The sequence below is a fragment of the Lipophrys pholis genome (genome assembly GCF_963383615.2).
Source record: "Lipophrys pholis genome assembly, chromosome: 22".
In the NCBI taxonomy this organism is placed as follows: domain Eukaryota; kingdom Metazoa; phylum Chordata; class Actinopteri; order Blenniiformes; family Blenniidae; genus Lipophrys; species Lipophrys pholis.
This window is the reverse complement of record NC_137644.1, coordinates 741248-767325: the sequence shown is the minus strand read 5'-3', so window position 1 is coordinate 767325 and position 26078 is coordinate 741248. Positions and strand designations below refer to the sequence as shown.

General features: G+C 45.7%; 4 protein-coding genes across 4 annotated transcripts in view; 2 read left to right on the top strand and 2 right to left on the bottom strand.

Moving 5' to 3' along the window:
- The first annotated feature begins 2392 nt into the window (after window positions 1–2392).
- LOC308127069 (tetraspanin-9-like) lies at window positions 2393–10482 on the top strand. The gene is given in 10 exon segments (XM_080491837.1): window positions 2393–2525; window positions 3516–3555; window positions 3703–3798; window positions 4014–4119; window positions 4122–4183; window positions 7416–7490; window positions 7570–7671; window positions 7760–7891; window positions 9074–9157; window positions 10207–10482. Coding segments are annotated over 8 exon segments (696 nt in total). The 5' UTR covers window positions 2393–2525; window positions 3516–3555; window positions 3703–3735; the 3' UTR covers window positions 10279–10482.
- amdhd1 (amidohydrolase domain containing 1) lies at window positions 10476–15652 on the bottom strand. Its single transcript, XM_080491835.1, has 9 exons — window positions 15484–15652; window positions 15049–15155; window positions 13915–13979; window positions 13543–13820; window positions 13187–13412; window positions 12431–12555; window positions 12159–12252; window positions 11908–12068; window positions 10476–10623 (listed from the first exon to the last, which is right to left on the bottom strand). Exons 1-9 carry the CDS (start codon window positions 15618–15620, stop codon window positions 10518–10520), a joined length of 1299 nt encoding a protein of 432 aa, XP_080347961.1. The 5' UTR covers window positions 15621–15652; the 3' UTR covers window positions 10476–10517.
- Window positions 15484–18673, bottom strand: snrpf (small nuclear ribonucleoprotein polypeptide F). Its single transcript, XM_080491838.1, has 4 exons — window positions 18550–18673; window positions 17097–17222; window positions 16595–16659; window positions 15484–15960 (listed from the first exon to the last, which is right to left on the bottom strand). The coding sequence occupies exons 1-4, from the start codon at window positions 18550–18552 to the stop codon at window positions 15894–15896; spliced, it is 261 nt and encodes an 86-aa protein (XP_080347964.1). The 5' UTR covers window positions 18553–18673; the 3' UTR covers window positions 15484–15893.
- A 3082-nt stretch (window positions 18674–21755) lies between these two features.
- Window positions 21756–26078, top strand: part of ntn4 (netrin 4) — a 36533-nt gene continuing 32210 nt past the window's right edge. The window contains exons 1-2 of the mRNA XM_080491834.1: window positions 21756–22079; window positions 25968–26078. The exon at window positions 25968–26078 is cut by the window's right edge and continues 437 nt beyond it. Of these exons, the coding sequence (XP_080347960.1) occupies window positions 22040–22079; window positions 25968–26078 (151 nt within the window). The 5' untranslated portion in view covers window positions 21756–22039. The remainder of the gene's footprint in view (window positions 22080–25967) is intronic.

Below are 26078 nucleotides of genomic sequence, written 5' to 3'. Positions count from 1 at the left end.
CGTGACACCAGGGAGGAACCGTTGTTCTGATTGGCTCTACTGAGCATGTGCAGAAGAACAGCTTAATATGACCAGAGATGAAAAGGAGGCGAACGTTCCCAGAAAGGTTTCCCCATTTGCATGACAGAGGCAGTGTTTTCAGAAAGTTGTCTTTCAGTGACTCTGAGCACCATTCTGGGGCAAACGGACGACCAGAACCCAATGACAGCTTTGTATTTTCACTTTAAATTGTTGTCGTTTAAAGAAATTCTAAATGTCTGCAAAGAAAGACAAGAAAAGTCATTGATGAGAAACAAACTGTTGAAGTCAGCTGAATATTTGTACTTAAGTTGGTTTGAATTGTACAAGAAATCAAAAAAGTACAATTGAAAGCACAACATACTTAACTACTCCTTAACCAAATGTAATTACAGTGGTAATGACATTTCCACAATACCAGTATCAAAACATATTCCCCGACCTTATAACAAAGCTTAAGAGAAAATAAGTACACAATCATGTGTGTGTGTGTGTGTGTGTGTGTGTGTGTGTGTGTGTGTGTGTGTGTGTGTGTGTGTGTGTGTGTGTGTGTGTGTGTGTGTGTGTGTGTGTGTGTGTGTGTGTGTATCAGAAGGTTTGAATAGGAATTAAAGTGAAGGACGTACCCAAAGTGATGTTAAAGTCAGTACAGGTTAAATTACACTCTTGAAAAATACTCCCCAAGAATACAAGTAATGCTTAGTAACAATGTAGTTTATTTGTATTCTGAGGTAAACACTTGTTATGTCTTATTTTAACCACTTGAGGTCGCTGTTGACACTCAATCGAGTTCATTAACAAAGTCAGAGTTACACTGGAACAGATCATTGACATCAGACGGTGGGAACAAACCTGCAGAACCAGAGGAGGGGACAGAATCAGAGGAGGGGACAGAACCAGAGTAGGAGACAGAACCAGAGGAGGGGACAGAACCAGAGGAGGAGACAGAACCAGAGGAGGAGACAGAACCAGAGGAGGAGAATTTCTGCAGAACCAGAGGAGGGGACAGAACCAGAGGAGGAGACAGAACCAGAGGAGGGGACAGAACCAGAGGAGGAGACTTTCTGCAGAACCAGAGGAGGGGACAGAACCAGAGGAGGAGAATTTCTGCAGAACCAGAGGAGGGGACAGAACCAGAGGAGGGGACAGAACCAGAGGAGGAGAATTTCTGCAGAACCAGAGGAGGGGACAGAACCAGAGGAGGAGACTTTCTGCAGAACCAGAGGAGGGGACAGAACCAGAGGAGGAGACAGAACCAGAGGAGGAGACAGAACCAGAGGAGGGGACAGAACCAGAGGAGGAGACAGAACCAGAGGAGGAGACAGAATCAGAGGAGGGGACAGAACCAGAGGAGGGGACAGAACCAGAGGAGGAGACAGAATCAGAGGAGGAGACAGAACCAGAGGAGGAGACAGAACCAGAGGAGGGGACAGAACCAGAGGAGGGGACAGAACCAGAGGAGGAGACAGAACCAGAGGAGGAGACAGAACCAGAGGAGGGGACTTTCTGATGTTCTGCTTGGTTGAGAGGATAGAAATAAATAAAGCAATAGAACAGAGACAGAGCAACATGCCTCAAATAGTTCATAACAAAGTGAATAAACACTGGACTCAAATGACCCTGGAGAACCAGATGGAAACTCACACCTCCACAGGGAGAACATGCAAACTCCACACAGCCAACCCGGACTAGAACCGGTGGTCCAGCTGAGAGTTCTGATCACTAAACCACTCTGGGGCGTCGTCAGAACAGAATTGTTCATTTGGAAGAAATCATAAAAAAGTCCAGTAAAGTAAATGACTGGAAAGACCTGAGTAGTATTCTCTATATTTTCTAACTAAAGTATTACTACTTGTTTTTTAAAAGAAGTAAAGAAGAACTTTTCACTTTTTGTTGTCTTATGATATTATTCAGAACAAGAGAAGCAGAACGTCGGAGAGCCTCGTCCTCTGGGACTCAAACATCTGTCCAGTAGTTTAGACAGAATGTCGAGGGCGGGCGGAATTAAAAATCATTTATGTTTTACTTAATACTTTGTTCTCGGTGGACTCATATTTATTGATATTGTTGTTGCAGTACCTTCTTTCTCCACTAGGGGTCCTTGTTCGACCTGTTGTCTTAATAAAGCTGTTATTGAGCGGGATTTTAATCTATTTGTCCCATTTGAGTGATTCTCTATATTTTTTCCAGAGTCCTCACCTTCCCGGGTCTTTGACCGGGTGTCTGTGCTCCCTATCGCCGCCGGCCACGCCTCCCTGGCCGGATGTGTTCCCCCGCCACCCCCCTCACCTCCAGCTGCTGCCCGCTCCGAGCTCCGCCCTCCCCGGGGAGACGTCCTCCTCCTTCCCCGTCCTCCTCCCGCTGCTCTCCTCCGGACCTCGACCGAACTTCCAGCGGACTTTCAGCCTTCTCTCGCCGCCGGGTCCGAGTCGTCGCCCCGGGGCATGTGAGGCTCTCTGCGGGGGAAGACAGCGCAGTTGTCGGGGAGATGATCTGGTGACGAAGCGGTGAGAAACTCCCGCTTTTCTGCCTTTTTCCTTCTTCGCGACGCAGCATGGAGGAGCGTCCCCCCCGGGAGGGAGGAGCGTCCCCCCCCCGGAGCCCCGGAGCCCCGGAGCCTCGCTTCATAGTCACAACCGTGAACTTTACCGGCGGTTTACTGCGCAAACTTCATGAAAAGTGACGTTAAAATGGCGCCGAGGAGTTTTTTTTTCTTTTAATCGTTTTTTAGTGCAAACTTTTGTTTCTCCGCAATCTGACGGTGTGTGACGTCACTGTGCGTCACTGACGAAAAAACCACAATAATAAAAATTTGTCAACAAAAATACCAAATTTGAATTATTAAATAGATGTTCTGTGGATTTAAATGTTTTTGTTTAGAGATGAAAATAAATCAATCAAATGAAAGCTGCACACCACAGAAAGTATTGATTATGTTTTTGTCGAAGCTCTTCAAAAGGCTGCAAATACTTTAAGTTATATAGATGATCTTTTCTGTGGTCATTTCATAAATACAGTGAAACATCATTTTAATAACACCTGATGTGTTTGATGCATTATGCACACTCATAAACAAAGCAGGTGTCCATCACACCAAACATTAAAAACAAAAAAAGGCAATAGAAAAATAAAGTTATTCACATAATAAAATCTTTTTGTCAAACTATCTGCTAGTAAACAACCATGAAATTAAGTTGTGATTCTTCATCAAGTTTTCTCAACCGTTTTCAAAAAGTTTAGTTTTCAGTGACTCAGACCACCGCTGTCGTCTAAAGGGAACGCCAAGATGCAATGACAGTTCTCAAAAGAGAAAAAGATTAAAAACACGTGTAAAGTAAAAATAAGTAATGTGGTAACAAATAAAGTTGATCTGTTAGTGTGTGTGTGTGTGTGTGTGTGTGTGTGTGTGTGTGTGTGTGTGTGTGTGTGTGTGTGTGTGTGTGTGTGTGTGTGTGTGTGTGTGTGTGTGTGTGTGTGTGTGTGTGTGTGTGTTCCAGGTACACCTCCAGAGTGTGTGTCCTCCAGCCTGGTGCAGTGGTGAGCCTCCTCCTATAATGACTGTGACTCAGTGAATAAAGTGTGTTAGGCTGAACACAACATGTTGGTGGTTTCCATGCTGAAACCGCTCCGACCACACAAGGTGTGTGTCTCTGTGTTTTAACTTTGCTTTCCTTGTATTTGCAGTGTGTGTGTGTGTGTGTGTGTGTTATTACAACCATGGCTCGCGGCTGCATCTGCTGTGTGAAGTACATGCTGTTCCTCTTCAACCTGCTCTTCTGGGTGATTATTGCTCTTTTCATGAATCAGCAGGGAGATCAGCTCCACAGTCCGAGCTCCTTGTTATCGTGCAATCAGCAGGAAATGTCTGAGAGGGTGTGTGTGTGTGTGTGTGTGTGTGTGTGTGTGTGTGTGTGTGTGTGTGTGTGTGTGTGTGTGTGTGTGTGTGTGTGTGTGTGTGTGTGTGTGTGTGTGTGTGTGTGTGTGTGTGTGTTCAGCTGGGCGGCTGTGGCCTGCTGGGCGTGGGCGTGTGGCTGTCGGTGTCTCAGGGCAGCTTCGCCACCCTGTCGCCCTCCTTCCCCTCGCTGTCCGCCGCCAACCTCATCTGGTAACGGGCTTCCTGGGCTGCCTGGGCGCCATCAAGGAGAACAAGTGTCTGTTGCTGAGCGTGAGTGAACAACAAGTCAACGTACAGCCAGAAACCACCTCTTTCTCCGTGGAGCCTCGTTCCCCTGTCTAATGTGACTTCCAGCACCACTCCACTGTCATGGTCCTTCATTTCAATATGGTGCCCCTCAGTGTGGGCGGAGTCGTGCCACAAAGTATTCATCCTGGATAGAATCTGTCTTCCCTGTTGGGAGGCGCTCCTGCAGGGCAGATATCAGCTTAACTTATTAATAGTACAGAGCCTGGATGTTACCATCGTGCTCTATCGTCAAAGATGTGCTTCACTGTCCGGTGTTTCGGTTTACCTGGTTCCTGTGTTAACTGGTGACTTCTGCCACCAGCCATTAGCAGCAGCTGATGTTAGAATATAACAAACAAACGCTACGATGCTTTAAGCTTTAATGGGAATGTGGTGAAACGATGTTCACCAGGGCCCGGTGGGTCGTTCAAAACTCACAAATGTTTTAACCACTGGTTCAGCCCTAACCGCCGGTGAAATCCTTAACCCGCCGTTAGCTAACCTGCCGTTAAATATGTGTTTAAAACATGGTTAGTCATCCAGTTAGTTATCGTCACTGACACTGCCCCGCCCAAGGCCCCGCCCAAGGCCCCGCCCAAGGCCCCGCCCAAGGCCCCGCCCAAGGCCCCGCCCAAGGCCCCGCCCACTCTCAAGTCTCCGTGCTTCCGTGTTTTGTCTTGAGCATTTCCGCTTACCGAAAATGACACTTCATTAGTGGCGGGCCGCCATTCCTGGGGCAAACACACCACCGGGGCAAACAGGACAAACACACCACCGGGGCAAACGGGACAAACACACCACCGGGGCAAACGGGACAAACACACCACCAAGGCAAACGGGACAAACACACCACCGGGGCAAACGGGACAAACACACCACCGGGGCAAACGGGACAAACACACCACCGGGACAAACACACCACCGGAACAAACACACCACCGGGACAAACACACCACCGGGACAAACACACCACCGGGACAAACGGGACAAACACACCACCGGGACAAACGGGACAAACACACCACCGGGGCAAACGGGACAAACACACCACCGGGGCAAACACACCACCGGGGCAAACGGGACAAACACACCACCGGGACAAACACACCACCGGGGCAAACGGGACAAACACACCACCGGGACAAACACACCACCGGGGCAAACGGGACAAATACACCACCGGGACAAACACACCACCGGGGCAAACACACCACCGGGACAAACAGGACAAACACACCACCGGGGCAAACACACCACCGGGGCAAACGGGACAAACACACCACCGGGACAAACGGGACAAACACACCACCGGGACAAACGGGACAAACACACCACCGGGGCAAACACACCACTGGGGCAAACTGGACAAACACACCACCGGGACAAACGGGACAAACACACCACCGGGGCAAACTGGACAAACACACCACCGGGACAAACACACCACCGGGACAAACACACCACCGGGACAAACGGGACAAACACACCACCGGGACAAACACACCACCGGGGCAAACACACCACCGGGACAAACGGGACAAACACACCACCGGGACAAACGGGACAATCACACCACCGGGACAAACACACCACCGGGACAAACGGGACAAACACACCACCGGGACAAACACACCACCGGGGCAAACGGGACAAATACACCACCGGGACAAACACACCACCGGGGCAAACACACCACCGGGACAAACACACCACCGGGGCAAACGGGACAAACACACCACCGGGACAAACACACCACCGGGGCAAACGGGACAAATACACCACCGGGACAAACACACCACCGGGGCAAACACACCACCGGGACAAACAGGACAAACACACCACCGGGGCAAACACACCACCGGGGCAAACGGGACAAACACACCACCGGGACAAACGGGACAAACACACCACCGGGACAAACGGGACAAACACACCACCGGGGCAAACACACCACTGGGGCAAACTGGACAAACACACCACCGGGACAAACGGGACAAACACACCACCGGGGCAAACTGGACAAACACACCACCGGGACAAACACACCACCGGGACAAACACACCACCGGGGCAAACACACCACCGGGGCAAACTGGACAAACACACCACCGGGACAAACACACCACCGGGACAAACAGGACAAACACACCACCAGGACAAACGGGACAAACACACCACCGGGGCAAACACACCACCGGGACAAACGGGACAAACACACCACCGGGACAAATGGGACAAACACACCACCGGGACAGGACAAACACACCACCGGGACAAACGGGACAAACACACCACCGGGGCAAACACACCACCGGGACAAACAGGACAAACACACCACCGGGACAAATGGGACAAACACACCACCGGGACAAATGGGACAAACACACCACCGGGACAAACGGGACAAACGCACCACCGGGGCAAACTGGACAAACACACCACCGGGACAAACGGGACAAACACACCACCGGGGCAAACACACCACCGGGGCAAACACACCACCGGGGCAAACACACCACCGGGGCAAACTGGACAAACACACCACCGGGACAAACGGGACAAACACACCACCGGGGCAAACACACCACCGGGGCAAACTGGACAAACACACCACCGGGACAAACGGGACAAACACACCACCGGGGCAAACACACCACCGGGGCAAACTGGACAAACACACCACCGGGACAAACAGGACAAACACACCACCGGGACAAACAGGACAAACACACCACCAGGACAAACGGGACAAACACACCACCGGGACAAACGGGACAAACACACCACCGGGGCAAACGGGACAAACACACCACCGGGGCAAACGGGACAAACACACCACCGGGGCAAACACACCACCAAGACAAACACACCACCGGGACAAATGGGACAAACACACCACCGGGACAAACACACCACCGGGACAAACGGGACAAACGCACCACCGGGACAAACGGGACAAACACACCACCGGGACAAACGGGACAAACACACCACCGGGGCAATTCTCCACCTTCCCAGCAGAGTCCTGCACTGAGCCTCAATCCAGCTCCACAAACCACCAAGCAAGGAGATTATATAAGATTTATAGGTTTTTTTTCTTACTTTTCGTTGTATTTTGCATTACATTTCACTTTATATTGAGATTGTTATTTTCAGTACTAATTGTGTGATTTTGCTCAATTATAGACTGAATCTTCTTCCTTTTGCTCCTCAGTTTTTCATTGTTCTCCTGATCATTCTTCTGGCTGAACTCATCCTCCTCATCCTCTTCTTCGTCTATACCGATAAGGTGAGATGGCGCACAGGAAGGTTATGGCTAGTATCCCTGCTCCATATCCCACAATGCACCCTGCCGTGTGTCTGACCAGGTGAGTGACAATGCCAGACGGGACCTGAAGGAGGGGCTGGTCCTGTACAACACCGACAACAACGCTGGTCTGAGGGACGCCTGGAACACCATCCAGGGTGAGGTAACCCATGTCAGACCAATCCGCTTCCTCCAGCTGAGATCAGTTCCCCATGACGGATTCTCCATTTTGTCTCCCGCGTGCTCGTCAGTGGCGATGCTGCGGCGTGAGTAACCATAACGACTGGTACGTCGCCCTGCATGAGAACGTGGTTCCCGACCGCTGCTGCCAGCAGGTTTTCCCCGGCTGCGGACGCAACACCTCCAACGTCTTCTGGACGAGGGTCAGTCAGGTCACGAGCCGCCACGTCTCCAACAGGTCGCTCAAATCGGTTTTATCTGGATGTATGACGACTGAATGCATTAGTATTACAGGTGGGCAGTGCCCCTGGTGGTGTGGAGTGGTATTACAGGTGGGCAGTGCCCCTGGTGGTGTGGAGTGGTATTACAGGTGGGCAGTGCCCCAGGCGGTGTGGAGTGGTATTACAGGTGGGCAGTGCCCCAGGCGGTGTGGAGTGGTATTACAGGTGGGCAGTGCCCCAGGCGGTGTGGAGTGGTATTACAGGTGGGCAGTGCCCCAGGCGGTGTGGAGTGGTATTACAGGTGGGCAGTGCCCCAGGCGGTGTGGAGTGGTATTACAGGTGGGCAGTGCCCCTGGTGGTGTGGAGTGGTATTACAGGTGGGCAGTGCCCCAGGCGGTGTGGAGTGGTATTACAGGTGGGCAGTGCCCCAGGTGGTGTGGAGTGGTATTACAGGTGGGCAGTGCCCCTGGTGGTGTGGAGTGGTATTACAGGTGGGCAGTGCCCCAGGTGGTGTGGAGTGGTATTACAGGTGGGCAGTGCCCCAGGTGGTGTGGAGTGGTATTACAGGTTTTGCAGTGAGAGGATGTTAAACTGAACCGTCCATTCATTCTTTGCTCATCGTGGTATTTGGCCGACCAGACGGAGCGCTGCTGCATGAGATTCCTGCCCACTAGGTGGACGTGAGTGTGTGAGGTGATGAAGTGTGTTAAAACAAACAGGATCCAGTCACAGTGGGTGTACATTAGAGAAAGAGAGAGTACTGTTATTTGAAAGAACAAAGACCTCAACATCACTTGCATATGTGGTTGTCATCAAAATATTAAACAAGATTGTTCCCCCGATACTGTGACAGCTTTTTTTATTTCTTTGTTTGATGTGGGTGATATCTTTGTTAAGATATGTGGATTCTGCTCGGTTCTCAGTGATACTCATTTTACCACACATGGTTGAGGGCAGGTGTTGATGTTGCTCTGTCATGATCCTCGTACTGACGTCGCCACGCTGCGCTGATGTAAACAGTCATTTGGTCTGCCAACACCTCATGAGGGGTTTAGGTCACTGGTTCATTTTCCACACACACAGTTCTTTTCAAAATAAATAAGATGGTCTAATAAAAGAGTTTCCTACTTCCTTCCTTCTCTAATGAGTGTTTTGTGTTTCCAGGGTTGTTATGAGAAGGTAGAAGAGTGGCTGGATGACAACAAGCACCTCCTGGGAACCATCGCCATGTGTGTGCTGGTCATTCAGGTGAGCAGCACAAAACACCACCACCGCCAGAAGTCCTCCTATCAAACATTAACCGTGTGGAGGTGACTGAACTGCAATGTGGGGTTCAAAGATACATTTAAAAGTGCATTTTAATGTCCATTTATTCACAACAATTGTGCATTAAATTATGTGAAAAGGTTTAATTGAGTGAGAGAATGATCTGGTATTTGAAAGAACAAATCTGAAGGCAGCAAAACATCAACATCTTCTACAGACGTGTTTGTTTGTCATGGAGCATATTGTTGTCGAGATTCTAAACTTTATCACATGTACAACAAATACTGTGCTGTAAAAAGTGTTTTTCACCATCTTGAGACCAAAAATTTGGATTTGAGGAAGATGTTCTATAATCTGGATTAGTGGGAGGAAGCTGCTCTCTAATGTGGATTAGTGGGAGGAAGATGCTCTATAATCTGGATTGCTGGGAGGGAGATGCCCTATATTGTGGATGTTAGAGGAGGCAGATGCTCTATAATCTGGATTAGTGGGAGGAAGATACTCTATAATGTGGGTGTTAGAGGGTTAAAATGCTCTAATCTGATTTTAGAGGAAGATGCTCTATAATCTGATGTTAGAGGAGGAAGATGCTCTATAATCTGGTGTTAGATTAGGGAGATGCTTTATAATCTGGGTGTTAGAGGAGGAAGATGCTCTATAATCTGGATTACTGGGAGGAAGATGCCCTATACTGTGGATGTTAGAGGAGGCAGATGCTCTATAATATGGATTAGTGGGAGGAAGATGCTCTATAATCTGGGTGTTAGAGGAGGAAAATGCTCTATAATCCGGATTACTGGGAGAAAGATTCCCTATATTGTGGATGTTAGAGGAGGCAGATGCTCTATAATATGGATTAGTGGGAGGAAGATGCTCTATGATCTGGATGTTAGAGGAGGACAATGCTCTATAATCTGTTGTTAGAGGTGGAAGATGCTCTATAATCTGGATGTTCTTGGAGCAAGATGCTCTAAGAGCTGATGTTAGTGGAGGAAGATGCTCTATTTTATTTTGCTCTGTTTCCTCTGCAGCTGCTCGGCATGGCGTTCTCCATGACTCTGTACCAGCAGATCCACCGCGGCGGGAAGAAGTACGAAGCCTGACAGCATTTCAACACCTCCTCCTTTTATATCTCACTTTTCAAGTAAAATGAACATTTATCATGTGTGCCACTGCAGCTTCTCTCTCCTCTGCGCTCACTATTGTTGTGAATAGTTCCTGACGTTTTGTAACGTGGTGTTAGTAAAGCCATACCTGTGGAAACTGTTGTGTACTAACATGTTGAATAAAGACAGAACTCTGCACTCTGGGGGTTTCCTTTAGTTTCTTCACACACTGAAACTCAGAGGTCAGAGGTCCTGTCGTTGTCGTAGACGACGTTTCCTCCGATGACGACGTAGCGGATGATGTCCTGGTGTCCTCCCAGCTGGTAGACCAGATGCTCCCACCTGAGGACAGGAAACACAAGAAGCAGTCGTTTCACTGGGGAAAGTCCAGCGTCCCAAAGCATTCACCTCCAGTGGTTCATTATTACATACCAACATCATAGTGAATAAAGGAAATGTTTAAATACACATCGAGGCTCGTGATAATCTTCAAATAGTAACTTATATTTACAAAAGTAATTTTAGTTCAGATTTAAACGAGGATGACATTTCAGGTGGTTTATGTGAAGGAATCTTAAATCTTCACGCTTTGTCCATAAAAAACTACAAAAACTGAAAACTTTGATGAAAGTTGCACAAATACCTTCAAATACTCAGTCTATATCCAGGCACCCATTGTTACATCAAAGTATTTGTCCTGCTAGAAACAATTTTAATGTTTTAAATAAATATTGAATAAAGTCAATATATCCTCTGTTCAGTTGTAGAACACGATGGTGTAGAAATAGATGTAGAATTCTAATCACAATAAACATTCTTTATACAAAAAACTAAAAAAGATATTTCTATCCAATATGGACCTTTCATTGAATCTGAATAAAGTTAAAAAATAAAATCTGAGCAAGAAAAATTGTAATAAATTATTACATGAACTTATTTTGGCTTTTTTTTTTTAATAAATGTATAAAGTACATGAACAATTAAATATTGTGTTGATCATCAGAAATAAAATGGAAAATTGCTAAATATTAAAAAAGTTCCTTTGACTGATTATTTAATATTTTTAGTTAAATCAGATGAAATGAATCAGAAAAGTATAATAAACTCATTTAGTCAAATCAGTTAGAAAAACTTTCCACCAGAATGTTTTACAAAATAACGGAAATAAGTTAAAGTACACATCAAAGTAATCTGTGCTTTTAAAGAAACTTTATACTCAATTATAATAATACTCAAGTACTTCCCCTGGGATTACTGTGATACTGTAAGCCTGTCCATGAGAGGGACCCTGGTGGACCCTCTCAGACCAGGTGGACCCTGTCAGACCCTCTCAGACCAAGTGGGCCCTCTCAGGCCTTCTCAGACCTGGTGGACCCTCTCAGACCCTCTCAGACCAGGTGGACCCTGTCAGACCCCCTCAGACCCTCTCAGACCAAGTGGGCCCTCTCAGGCCTTCTCAGACCTGGTGGACCCTCTCAGACCCTCTCAAACCAGGTGGACCCTGTCAGACCCTCTCAGACCAAGTGGGCCCTCTCAGGCCTTCTCAGACCTGGTGGACCCTCTCAGACCAGGTGGACCCTGTCAGACCCTTTCAGACCAGGTGGACCCTCTCAGACCCCCTCAGACCTGCTGGTTCCTAGAAGCAGCAGGTCTCCCTGCTTCCTCTCCTCCACAGATCCATGTGTGTCTGAACGCCCCAGAGCGAAGGCAGAGTTGATGGTGGCGGCGGCCAGAGCCTCGCTCATCGACATCCGCAGGTTCACACAGGCCAGGTGCATGACCAGGGGCTGAACACAGGGGGGCAGTAGAGAGGGGGGGCATTAGAGAGAGGGGTATGGGGGGCGGAGCAGAGAGTTTTTACCCCTCCTCTTCCTCACCATGGAGCAGCAGTAAGCGTTGGGGTTGAAGTCGCTGCCCAGAGCAACGATCACTCCGGCATCCAGCATGTCTCTGGCTCGAGGCTGAGGCAGCCTGGACACACACACACACACACACACACACACACACACACACACACACACACACACACCAACAAACAGGAACTTTGAAGGTTTGGTTTCTGTGTGAAGGGCTACGATCGTGTGTGTGTGTGTGTGTGTGTGTGTGTGTGTGTGTGTGTGTGTGTGTGTGTGTGTGTGTGTGTGTGTACCGCAGGATGTAGGCTGTGGTCGGCAGCAGGACGGCAGCGGTTCTGGCCCTCGCCATGGCGGCGATGCCCTGGTCTGTGACCTCCTCCAGGTGACTGATGGCGAGAGCGCCGAGCTCGGCTCCCATCTGACACACAAACACAGAAGATCCCGACAGACCAACCAGCAGACGTCATGTGGAGTCAGTCAGCAAAGGTTAAAGGTTAAAGGTTAACTCTAACCCTAATATCTTGATGGGACTGGATTTCTCTGAAATATTCATTTAAGAAAATAACAATTCAATAACAGCTGGGCAGCTGGTGATCAACTGTATTGATTAATCAGATGAGCAGAAATTAACTCGCCTGTCTTTCTTCTGTTCAGTACATCAAAAGAATCTAACAGCAAATTCACAAAACAGAAATGTTCATGAGCTCTGACGTGAGAAATAATCAGCAAACAGACAGAAAACTCTTATTATGGTCTGTAATTTCACTGTATTCTCCTCATGTTGCTCCTGAGGGTAGAAGTACTATCACCTGGATATTCTGGCAGCAATACTCCCACATTAAAACTGCAACACCTGCACAGACCACCAGGGGGCCTTGGCCCACAGTTTGGAATTGCTGAGATCAGATTTATGGAGGTTTCAGTTTGAAGTGAACTTTTCCAGTTTATGTGATTCATTTGTTCAACTGTTTTGGGTATTTCCTCTAAAGTGACCAAATATAAAGGTCTGGTGGTTTTAATCCCCCTGGCTCTCACAATGTGACCGATACCTCAGCGGACTTCATGGGGTGAAGCTCGTCTCCGTGGAAGTTGATGTTGAGGCCCATTTGTTTGCCGGCCTGCAGGATGGAGCGGGTGGAGTCCAGGTCGAACACTCCCTGCTCACAGAACACGTCGATGTTGTCCACACGGAGACGCCCGGCGGACATCTCGGCCTTCAGCCTGGGCAGCTGAACCTGCAGGACGTCCTGAGTGGCCTCTGCTACCGTCTTCCCTCTGCAACGAAGAGGAAGGCTCACTATTGTGACATCACAGACCATCTCTGAGGGCCACCGCAGTGTTCCAGGAGTATTCTGTGGACTTCTCCTCCCTCCACCCCCTGCTGGCGGGGTTCCAGGAGCCTCACCTGGGCACAGCGTGCGCCCCACAGTAGGTGGAGGAGATGTTGATGGGCAGAGTTCTCCGGGCCTCCTCGATCACCTGCAGCATCTTCATCTCGGCGTGCAGCTCCAGGCCGTAGCCGCTCTTGCACTCCACCAGCGTGGTTCCTGCTCGCTGCATCCGCAGCAGGCGGCCGCAGAGCGAGGCCAGCAGGTCGGAGGCGGCGGCGGCCCGGGTGTGCTCCACCGTGAAGTGGATGCCCCCGCCGGCCCGGTGCACGTCCATGTAGGAGGCCCCCGCCAGCTGCAGGCACAGTGTAGCCATCAGCAGGGGTCAGGGGTCAGAGGTCAGGGGTCAGAGGTCAGGGGAGCTCATGGATGGACTGACTGCCGTTTACCTTCATGGAAAACTCGTGGACTCGGTCTCCAGACCAAACCGGGTGTGTGTGAGCGTCAACCAGCCCTGAAACACACACACATCCCACCGCCTGAGGACACGGCTGGACTCTCCTAACCTGCAGTAAACACAGCCCGGTCTTTATACCCCCCCCCCCCCCCCCCCAAGTATTTTCTAAAGTGTGAAATAATAAGCAACATCTGACATGTTTCATTATTCTTTGATAAAAACCCTCTAAAGGCTCAACAACCCCGCCTGTTACACGACTGACCAACATTTAATCACTTTAAACTAGTAGTGAGTAGAATCCACAGGTTTCACACAATCAGGCCTTTTCATTCAAATAACCAGTAAATCTGAACTCGCACGTTAAAGAGTTCACAATGTTTATTTTATGATCAAACTGGCCACAACGTGAATATTTGTCACTCGTCTAGTCTTTATGAGCCAATGAGGGCAGGAGAGGCTCAGCTGGTGAAGTGGATTGTCTGTAAGATGCAAGGTTGATGGTTCGATTCCCAATCTCCTCCTGTACGTGGCAAAGGGTCCTTGAGCAAAACACTCAATCCTGATTGGTTCCCAAAGATCAAACACCTGTGTGACAACTTCCATTCGTGTGTGTGTGTGAGAGTGTGAGTGTGTGTGAGAGAGTGTGAGTGTGTGTGAGAGAGTGTGAGTGTGAGTGTGTGTGAGAGAGTGTGAGTGTGTGTGAGTGTGTGTGAGTGTGAGTGTGTGCGTGTAGACTAAAATAATGTAAATTTCCCATTTAAATGTCTTTTAAGGTGAATTGATTTTTAAAAGGAAATGTTCAATTATAGTGAAAATAAACAAGTGAACATGAAACAAATGGTCTTATGACACATTGAGAAATGTATTTATTTGAAGTGTTGTGGACAAGAGTAAAAATCATAACATGAACTTAAATGTAAGATCTGCAGAGTTCTGATCACCGTCTCATCAGACACTTTGGGTTTGAACAACCAGAGACGACATCACAGCGTCTTAGGAAACGGAAAAGCATCAGGAATCTAATACTTAAATAAAATAACTCCGTGATGGGAGTTTGGGCTCTAAACTCTCCTGAGATTAATGATGCAGAGCTGAAACTTGAGGATTCCCCTCACCTGGCACTCACCTGGCAGGACACACATGCCTGTAGCATCGATGACTTTATCACAGGACGCCTCTGAGTACTGAGAGTTGATGGTTTCTGCAGGACCCACAGCTTCAATCAGCCCGTCACTGCAGGGAAACACCAGGTTCTCAGGTTAGGGAACAGGAGCTTCTCAAACTAGACAAAGCGTCACATTTCATTCCCTTCATGTCATCTAAAATGACGACTTGCAACCTGTAGAGGCCGCCACTGTGCGTCACTTCACTCCTCTATCCAGCATTAAAATAGGAACCTTCCTGCTGATCTGAACGCAGCTGCATGATTGAAAGAAGAAGAACCAGCTCTGGGCTGGAAAAGCAAAACTTTTATGAAGCTGATCTTTGTAAAAATGAACAAGTTGTCCACTAAATCTGCAAAAGGTCAAAGAAGCTGAAGACGCGCTGAGGTCAAACTCACCTCCCGATCACCACGCTGCCGTTTTCAATCACACTCAGACTCTGCATCTGGCGCCTGGTCAGGTATTTCTCTCCGTTGCTGCAGATTAAAACAACCTGTTTGGCGTTTTTCACCAGCAGCTTGTAGTCTTTAGACATTTTGCTTCTCCGGTGAACGAATGAACCTCGACTGCTTTGAGGAGAAGGTAAATATTTGTGGAGCAGAGTTCAAAGTGCAGAGGCAGAGGGTGGAAACTGACCAAATCATGAGGCATGACGAGGGAAGAAACACAGAGGAGCTGGGTGTAACAAAGTGAACAACAAGGACTTTTATTTTGTATAACAACACGTACAGTACAAAACTAAAGGAATCACAGGAAAGTGTTTCACATGGTGAAAAGAAGCACATCAACACAGGACCAGCACTCTTCATCACTCTCTCATTTCTCCATCCTCCTCTTCCTCCTCCACGCCACGGATGTACAGAACATTATTGCACCTGAGGGGAAGAAACAGAGAGAGAGAAACAGAGAGAGAGAGAGGAGCTTGATGAAACGATCCTCAGGTGGATGATTAACGCAGAGCAGAGGACACAACCGTCCTCTCAGCTTCTAAACTACACATCAGTGACTGATTCCTCAGAAACCTGACTTAGACGTCTGAATCAGAGAGGGACAGAGACAGAGAGAGAGACAGAGAGACAGAGACAGAGACAGAGAGAGAGAGAGAGAGAGAGAGAGAGAGAGAGAGAGAGAGAGAGAGAGAGAGAGAGAGAGACAGAGACACAGAGAGAGAGAGAGAGAGAGAGAGAGAGAGAGAGAGAGAGACAGAGAGAGAGAGAGAGACAGAGAGACAGAGAGAGAGACAGAGAGAGAGAGAGACACAGAGAGACAGAGAGAGAGAGAGAGAGAGAGAGAGACAGACAGAGAGAGAGGTTTAACACCTCGGTACAGAGACATTGTCGCTCGCCCATCAGACTTCTTCAAACTCTATCTTGAATATTTCCACTCAGCGTCTCCAGAAGGTCAGAGATGTTCTCCACATGTGATCCAGATGAAAAACACACCAGCCACCGCAGTGCCCATGAGCAGTGGCGCTTCAGGAGAGGAGGTGAACTGGTTTAGTTTACATACCTGATGAGCACTTCGCCCAGGTGACCTGCCAGCGCTCCGTCCACGTACTCCTCTGTGTTCGCCAGCTGCCACCACAGTAAAGACAAGGTGAGGACGACCATTCCTTTCTCATCCCTTCATCATTTAAATCTCTTCAACAGGTCAAACATTCTCTTTCCCTCGTTCCATTCAGGTTCCATCTCTTAGTGTGGAATCGTCTCATTGAATCTTTTATTTGAGAGGCAATAAGCATCAGTGTCTTCTCTCCTCTTTATCAAACTGAAATCAGTCAAGTTACCAATCTGGAAAACTTGGAAATTCTTTCTTTTATTTGAGAAGAAACTCAGCAAATGAAAACATTGTTCAATATAGGAAAGAAAGTACTTTTTCCTAATTATTCAGATGTGTTCTTGTTAGTAGCTGCATGAACACCACAGTGTTTCACGCCTTCGCTTTAGGAAAGGTGACACACAACCTGAGAGGTCATCATGTGGACATGCAGGAAAGACATTTGTGTCCCCACCTGCATGTTCATGTAGCCGTCCACAGATACCAGGTAGCCTTTGTACTCCATCCCCCACTTCAGCTTCACCATCACGGGCTTCCCGGTCAGGCCGTTCAGGAAGGGCTTCGGGTTCAGAGGTAAACTCTGCACAGAACAACACAAACAACAACAGATCAATCACTGCATAAAGGCCAATTCCTCCTGCATGAGAAGAAGAAAGCTGGCAGTGCAGTTCAAGTAGACACTGGAAAATATGTGGAGACGAAACGGTCAGCTCTTATTTATTGATAACTGTATCCACAATACCTGAAACTAGACGAAAACCAGATAGACACAAGAGATGGGGCAAATTTAATGATGACACACTATGAAATATACAAGAAAATACTTTATTTCTGAGATTGTTAACCATTTCTGCATTTTTATAATCTATTCTTTTGAACGAATCAGAAGTCTTTCTTGTCATTGTGAGACACTAAGTGAAATCCATACATGTGCCACAATATAAATATAAGAGGTGGAATATTCAAGTGTAATAAAATGCATAAAAAACACTCAAGATATTAAGAAACCAGTCAGTTCTTGCACTTCTCTATTAAATCTTACAATAATTAAAAATAATTCCCCTGAGCTTTGTAAACCTTTAATAATGTTATATAACTATATTAAACTATTATAAAACAAGTTATTGTAATCCAGCCTGTTTTCCCATGCTGGTGTGCAAACAACCTTCTCTAAATCATGTCATTAATAAGACAGCTTAATAAAGAATCTAGATTAACATGAAAACTATATTCTACAGTCAGTGCTGTTTCCTTACACAGTAATTACAACCTACATTTTATTATACAGTATGGACTTACTACATACTGAATGCTGCTGTTGTATTGTAACTATTTCTTTGGTGAGTAATCCGTTTTTCCAAGTGAAGACATCTGATTGATGCTTTAATTATAAATTATGAGAATAAAATCAATGATTATAAACCCCGAAATGATAAAGAGCAGATTAGTTAACGACTTTCAAAACTATAGACTCAGTAAGTCCTATTTAATGTATATAATACATCATATGAAACAAAATTGGTACTCAGTAGTGTCTGGGGCATATTTCAAAGAAATCCAGAAAGAAAATTGAGTATTTAAATCAGTTTATCTAGAAACATGTTCGCACTTTGTTACACATCTTGTAATGAAATGAAAACATAAAACACACGCTTCTAAAACACTTCACACTTCTAACAAGGCTTAAAACCTGCCACGTCCGCTATTCCAGGTGATTTGATGATTAATATAATATATTAAAGTGTTAAATTAACAAATGTTTGGTCCAAAGTTATGAATGAGAAGCTAAGGGAGCATATGCTAACGAGCCACACGGTTAAGGCTTCCTATCTTCACGGAGGAAAACTAAAACAAAGAAATCAAACTTCCGCCTGAGACAGAAACAAAAAAGTCGAGGCTTTACTCACCATTTTAGTTTAAATATATCAATGTTATAAATGAGGCGTCGTTGTATTTTCGTCACAGAAACGTTTGAAGTGTTCAGAGCTATCAGCACGCTTTACCGCCACACAGGAAGTGAACCAGAGGAGCGATCTGAAGAGGGGGAGCCCGTGACAGCGACACCAGGCGGCCAGGAGGATGTATTACAACCACATTGCACATACTGTTGCAAAATAGATAGACAGACAGACAGACAGATAGATAGATAGATAGATAGATAGATAGATAGATAGATAGATAGATAGATAGATAGATAGATAGATAGATAGATAGATAGATAGATAGACAGATAGATAGATAGATAGACAGATAGATAGAGAGATAGATAGATAGATAGATAGATAGATAGACAGATAGACAGATAGATAGATAGATAGATAGATAGATAGATAGATAGATAGATAGATAGATAGAGAGAAAGATAGAAAAAACTTATTTTTTATTAACAATATCTGCAAAACTAATAATTAGTAATTAGTATCAATGGTAGTATGTAGCTACTATTGAAGAAACTACAATACTACAGTTTTGAACACAGTAAGCAGTAACCACAACTGTAATCAAGTATTAGTTTGAGCAGCAAAATAACTCCACTACTACAGTGTTTACAGCAGTATAAAGGATGTATGACTCCAAACATGTAATCATTTGAATTTACTTGTAAAGTAACTCGGAAGTAACTAACTATGATGACTGTAATCAATTACTTTCAGCAGCTGTTAAAATGATACAAAAGTATTTGACTCAATAATTGTTAACAATGGCTGGAGTGAAGTAATATCTAGTCACTTTTGAAGAAACTGATATACATACATTTTTAACACAATAAGCAGTAATACTGACTGTAACCAAGAACTAACTTACAGTATTTATTATAGCAAATAGTAACTACACCTGTAACCAAGAACTAACTTACAGTATTTATTATAGCAAATAGTAACTACACCTGTAACCAAGATGTAATATTCAGTTAAAAATAAAGTACCTCCAGTACTACAATACATCAAGAAGTGACTGTAAGTATCGCTATAATCAAGTACTATTTAGTTAGGGTTAGGGTTAGTTAGTAGAAAAGTAACTAAACTGCAACTGTAATCGAAGTAGTACCTAGCAACTATGCCAGTATGTTGGGTAAAGGCCCGGACCCTGACAGGTACTGGTACCCTCTGTGTCCTCCCTGATACCCCCAGCATGGCTCTTCTTGCCCTGCCTGCCCCAGGTGAGGGGTCTCTGCAGGTGTCCCTCCTGCTGTCCTCCTGTCCCCCAGCCAGTGTGAGAGGACAGGACAGACAGCTCTGGGTCACCGCCAGCCGCTCTCTGTCTGGACAGCTTCTTCACATTTTTCTGCCTCCAAGAGTCCGACTGTCACAGAAGCATCTGACAAGTTGAAACCTGAGCAGGTGAATAAAACCAACTTCCTTACAGTAAAGGGCCGGGCTCATTCCTGCCGAATGACTCCAGAGTACTCTGTGCATGTCTGGAATACTCCTGTCCTTACATCATGACCGCAGGGGGCCAACTCCCCCGGGACAGACTCCCCCGGGACAGACTCCCCCGGGACAGACTCCCCCGGGACAGACTCCCCCGGGACAGACTCCCCCGGGACAGACTCCCCCGGGACCACCAGGATAAACACACCAGGAGAGCTGGAGGAAAGGAAACCTCCATACGATGAGCTCAACTGAATTAACTAAAGAAATAATGAATGAAAATACACGCAGAATGTCATGTACACCAAATAGTACCTGCATAAAGACAACAAGGAGACTCAAAGAGACAAAATCATCAGAGAGACATAGAAAGACCAGAAAGGTGGCAGAATGAAGACAAATGAACACAAAATGATTAGACAGAGAAGTAAAATGATAAAAAACAACATGGTAAATGACCAGCAAGAGATCTAAGTACCACGATGACTAAAAACTGACCAGGGAGTCAGAAACATCAAGAGACACTGACTGACAAACAAAGAGAAACTGTACCGGGACGAGGAATAAATACTAATATGACAAAATGAGAGAAAGTGACAAAACAAAGGATTTACAATGACCAGAAAAGAGAAAAAACGATTTCAAAGGGAAAAAACCCATAAGTGAGCCAGAAATACCACAAAGGGAATAAAAAGGACAGTGAGAGATCTGGAAGAGAGACAGACGAGAAGGACAATCTGACCAGGAGAAACAAAATGACCAAAAATGGACAGAAATAAAGAAACTGAGGTGGAAATGACTGGAGAGAACTCTGACCACTGGACACCATGGGACGAGCTGCTCTACTCCGTGTCTCCGTCCTCAAATAAACAATCTGAACTTCCAGGTCCACTGAAGTTCCACTGTGTCTGGTAGAGGAACCAACACCAGGGGGCGCTCTACTTCCTCTTCTCCCTCTACTTCCTCTGCTTCCTGTTTCCTGTACTTCCTTTACTTCCTCTGTTTCCTGTACTTCCTCTGCTTCATCTACTTCCTGTTACCTGTACTTCCTGTTTCCTGTACTTCCTCTGCTTCATCTACTTCCTGTTACCTGTACTTCCTGTTTCCTCTACTTCCTCTACTTCCTCTACTTCCTGTTTCCTGTACTTCCTCTGTTTCCTGTACTTCTTCTACTTCCTGTACTTCCTCTGTGTTGTGTACGTCCTGTACTTCCTCTGCAGCCACAGTGGTCACAGTTTCCTCTAAATGCAGAGTTTCATCTGGTCCAGTGAAAAATATGATAGAAAATCATGAAGAAAATCAACTGAAACATGAAAGAATGAAAAATACACTGATGGCTGAGAGCGTTGGTCCCGGTGGTTAACCCCCCCCCTGGACCCCCCTGTGGTTCTGGGTCTCCCGGTGGTTCTGGGTCCCTCGGCGGTTCAGGGCCCCCCCCGGTGGTTCTGGGTCCCCCGATGGTTCTGGACCCCCCTGTGGTTCTGGGTCTCCCGGTGGTTCTGGGTCCCTCGGCGGTTCAGGGCCCCCCCCCGGTGGTTCTGGGCCCCCCAGTGGTTCTGGGCACCGGGCCCCCCTGTGGTTCTGGATCTCCCGGTGGTTCTGGGTCCCCGGGTGGTTCTGGGCCCCCCGGTGGTTGTAGGTCCGGTCCCGGGCCGGGCTGTACCTTTAAGCGGCGGAGCTGCGCCCTGGAGGCGGAGCCGTTGCGCGGCAGCGGGACGCGGCGCTCCGTCCCTCCGCCGCTCCGCGCTCCTTTAGAGCGACGCGCAGGCTGCGGGGCTCAGAGCAGCGGGGAGATGAACCACGCTGCGGGGCCGGAGCTGCTCCTCTGCGGGACGTCACGCACCGTCCACGATCATGTTGCGGGTCTCCTACTGTCGCCTCATCGGATCTCAGCTGAGTGACCGAGAAAGTCCGCACAGGAGCTAGACTCTCTGCGGACTCACTTTGCGCACTTTTTTACCCCAACAAGGCGGACTTGACTGTTTTTGCGTCTTTTTTCTTGGGATTATTCCCGCAACGAGGAGAGATGCTGCTTTTATTCCCAATCCTTGTGGCCGTGTTGTCAGGTTGGTGGGATTATTATTGAAGTGTGTGTCTGAGACAAGTGCAGCAACTTTACACACACATCCGACACTAAATACTTTAAATACACACACCCTACACTAAATACTTTAAATACACACATATCCTACAATGAATACTTTAAATACACACACATCCTACACTAAATACTTTAAATACACACATATCCTACAATGAATACTTTAAATACACACACATCCGACACTAAATACTTTAAATACACACACCCTACACTAAATACTTTAAATACACACATATCCTACAATGAATACTTTAAATACACACACATCCTACACTAAATACTTTAAATACACACATATCCTACAATGAATACTTTAAATACACACACATCCTACACTAAATACTTTAAATACACACATATCCTACATTTAATACTTTAAATACACACACATCCGAAACTAAATACTTTAAATACACACATATCCTAAAATGAATACTTTAAATACACACAAATCCTACACTAAATACTTTAAATACACACATATCCTACATTAAATACACTCACATCCTACACCAATACTTTAAATACACACATATCCAATATGAAATACTTTAAAAACAAACAAATCCTAAACTAAATACTTTAAATAAAAAACACACATCCTACATTAAATACTTTAAATACACACACATCCTACACTAAATACTTTAAATACACACATATCCTATATTAAATACTGTAAGTACACACACATCCTACACCAAATACTTTAAATACACACACATTCTACACTAAATACTTTAAATACACGCATTTCCTACAATGAATACTTTAAATACACACAAATCCTACACTAAATACTTTAAATACACACATATCCTACATTAAATACACTCACATCCTACACCAAATACTTTAAATACACACATATCCTATATGAAATACTTTAAATACAAACAAATCCTAAACTAAATACTTTAAATAAAAAACACACATCCTACATTAAATACTTTAAATACACACACATCCTACATTAAATAATTTAATTACAAGCAGGAGGGAAGTAACTAATCACAAAACACTTATTGTATTTAAGTATTTTCAATCGTTACTTCCACTCACGAATAGCAGGTGATACATCCAGTAATGAACAGGAGTGAAAGGGAATACTGGCAGATACTCAGATTACAATGATAAAGTACTATTCTGAGGTACTTTACTGTTACTGCAATGCAGGAGAGCAGCGATAGAAGTAATTAATTATCAGTACCAACATAATTAAGTAGTATAAAGATTACTCATTTGAGTGTTTTCTTCATATTTGAGTACACCAGTGAAAAAGTAATTGTGAGTATTTGTGATTAGTTACTTTCACTCCAGGTAATTAAGGGCTCAACTCTGCATTTTGGTCCCTGGTGATACATGAGGGTGTAAATAATCAGAGATGGAAGTAACTAATTATACTGGTACTTTTATTCATTACTTCCTCCTTTGGTATCCTAAAATACTTTTCAATCACAGTGATGTGAGTATTTGTAATCACAGCCTGAGTAATCTGGCATCCAACTATGAGCAGGCATGGAAGTAAGTAATTACTAAATCTCATTTTACTATAATAAAGTACTTTTTTATTGGTGTAAATTGTACTTTAAGTACACAAAAATTATACTTAATAACAGTCATGTGAGTATTTGTATTCAATTATTTCTCCTTTTGGGTACTTAGGCGCCCTACTATGTATTTTGGCCCCTGGAGGTGGAGCTACATCCAGCTGCAAGCAAGAGTGAAAGTAATAGATTACAAATATTCACATTAGTGTAAATTAGTTGTATTTTTGGACTACTTCTACTTTAAGTATGTATTCTTTTTCTTCCCAAAGTGTCAGGCTGTCAGAACTTGTACATGTGTGGGTTTGAACTTAGTTTTTAATGAAGATTGCCTTTATTGTAACTAAGTACAGTTTAAGCAGTTTAAGTATTGTAACAGTAGTAGTACTCGAGTACACATACAGTATAAAATAAGATTCCAGGTCTCACAATAATCTTCTTGAAGGAAACAGTTTGAAGAATTCTACTGATTTTAAAGGAAGTTTTGTGTTTAAAAGTTCATTTTTTGCTCTTATTTTGTTGTAAATAAACATAAATTATCCTTCAACTGTTTGTAAAACCAACTTAGTTTAACCTTTAACCTCCACACACCAAGCTGAAGAATAACCTTTAACCTCCACACACCAAGCTGAAGATAAACCTTTAACCTCCACACACCAAGCTGAAGATAACCTTTAACCTCCACACACCAAGCTGAAGATAACCTTTAACCTCCACACACCAAGCTGAAGAATAACCTTTAACCTCCACACACCAAGCTGAAGATAAACCTTTAACCTCCACACACCAAGCTGAAGATAAACCTTTAACCTCCACACACCAAGCTGAAGAATAACCTTTAACCTCCACACACCAAGCTGAAGATAAACCTTTAACCTCCACACACCAAGCTGAAGATAACCTTTAACCTCCACACACCAAGCTGAAGATAAACCTTTAACCTCCACACACCAAGCTGAAGATAACCTTTAACCTCCACACACCAAGCTGAAGAATAACCTTTAACCTCCACACACCAAGCTGAAGATAAACCTTTAACCTCCACACACCAAGCTGAAGATAACCTTTAACCTCCACACACCAAGCTGAAGATAAACCTTTAACCTCCACACACCAAGCTGAAGATAACCTTTAACCTCCACACACCAAGCTGAAGATAACCTTTAACCTCCACACACCAAGCTGAAGAATAACCTTTAACCTCCACACACCAAGCTGAAGATAACCTTTAACCTCCACACACCAAGCTGAAGAATAACCTTTAACCTCCACACACCAAGCTGAAGATAACCTTTAACCTCCACACACCAAGCTGAAGAATAACCTTTAACCTCCACACACCAAGCTGAAGATAAACCTTTAACCTCCACACACCAAGCTGAAGAATAACCTTTAACCTCCACACACCAAGCTGAAGATGAAAGACGATATAAATGAGGAATAATAGAAAACAAAATCCTCTCAAACTTTCTCCTCTGACCTTATGACCTGCCCACCTGCCGTCAGTTACATAATCCATGATGAACCAGCTCCATGTAGTTCACTAATATGAGAAGACCCCCCCCCCCCCCCCCTATGGGGCGTCTGGAGCGCTGCTTGTCCTCCTGGAGCTGACAAACTTTATCTGTGTCAGAGTCCTGGCCGGCAGCAGGCAGGTACACAAAGCCTCTATTATCCTGCTCCGCATAACACATCCCACGGAGGTAAATCACTTGACTCACTCACTCACTCACTCACACACACACACACACACACACACACACACACACACACACACACACACACACACACACACACACACACACGCTCTTATCTCAGAACAGTATGTCACTTCTCACGGTGAACTCTGCCCATTGTTAAGGTTTTATTACAATATCAGGAGTTCCTGTTGGTGAATCAGAGGCGGGACTTTATGAGGCTTCTCAGCTCAGAGTGTCGAGGATTCCAGTAATGTGAGCGCCTGCAGGTCGGAGGTCATGAGATAAGGTTGATTCAGCCCGTGTTTACACGACCACGTTTCAAGTGAAAAAACGTCATTTTTGTTTTCATTTTTGAGAAAATGTGTGTTTTCACTTGGAATCGTTGCCGTGGAAACGGGCCTTCAGAGGACAGGTTTGATTTAATGAGAAATGGACCATGTGACCATATTTGGTCATGCACCATGTAGGTTCTACAACTAACCAGTGGTTGTTGGGGTGGTGTCACCGAGGAGCTCACCACTGCTCCTCTCTTCAGTCTGCAGGAGGGTTACCGTGCTTTGGCCCGTGTTCATGAGTTGTGGGTGTGACCTTTGTTGTGTCCAGGTCAGCCGGTAGGAACGTTTCGTGTTGGCGTGGCGCCGCGCTGCGAGAGCCGGGCCTGTAACCCCCGCATGGGGAACCTGGCGCTGGGCCGGCGGATCCTGACGCAGACCG

Bases quoted from the DNA above. Each gene is read 5' to 3' on its own strand.
- amdhd1 (XM_080491835.1), bottom strand. From the start codon at position 15,620: ATGTCTAAAGACTACAAGCTGCTGGTGAAAAACGCCAAACAGGTTGTT. The intron at 13,821-13,914 runs GTAAACGGCAGT...CTGTGCCTGCAG, and splicing joins TCCACGAGTTTTCCATGAAG to CTGGCGGGGGCCTCCTACAT. The intron at 10,624-11,907 runs GTCTGAGGGGGT...TCCTGTCCTCAG, and splicing joins CTGCTTCTAGGAACCAGCAG to GTGGGAGCATCTGGTCTACC.
- snrpf (XM_080491838.1), bottom strand. The intron at 16,660-17,096 runs GTGGGGACACAA...CTGTGGTGGCAG, and splicing joins ACGGCTACATGAACATGCAG to CTGGCGAACACAGAGGAGTA. The intron at 15,961-16,594 runs GTATGTAAACTA...TCTTCCCCTCAG, and splicing joins CTGGGCGAAGTGCTCATCAG to GTGCAATAATGTTCTGTACA.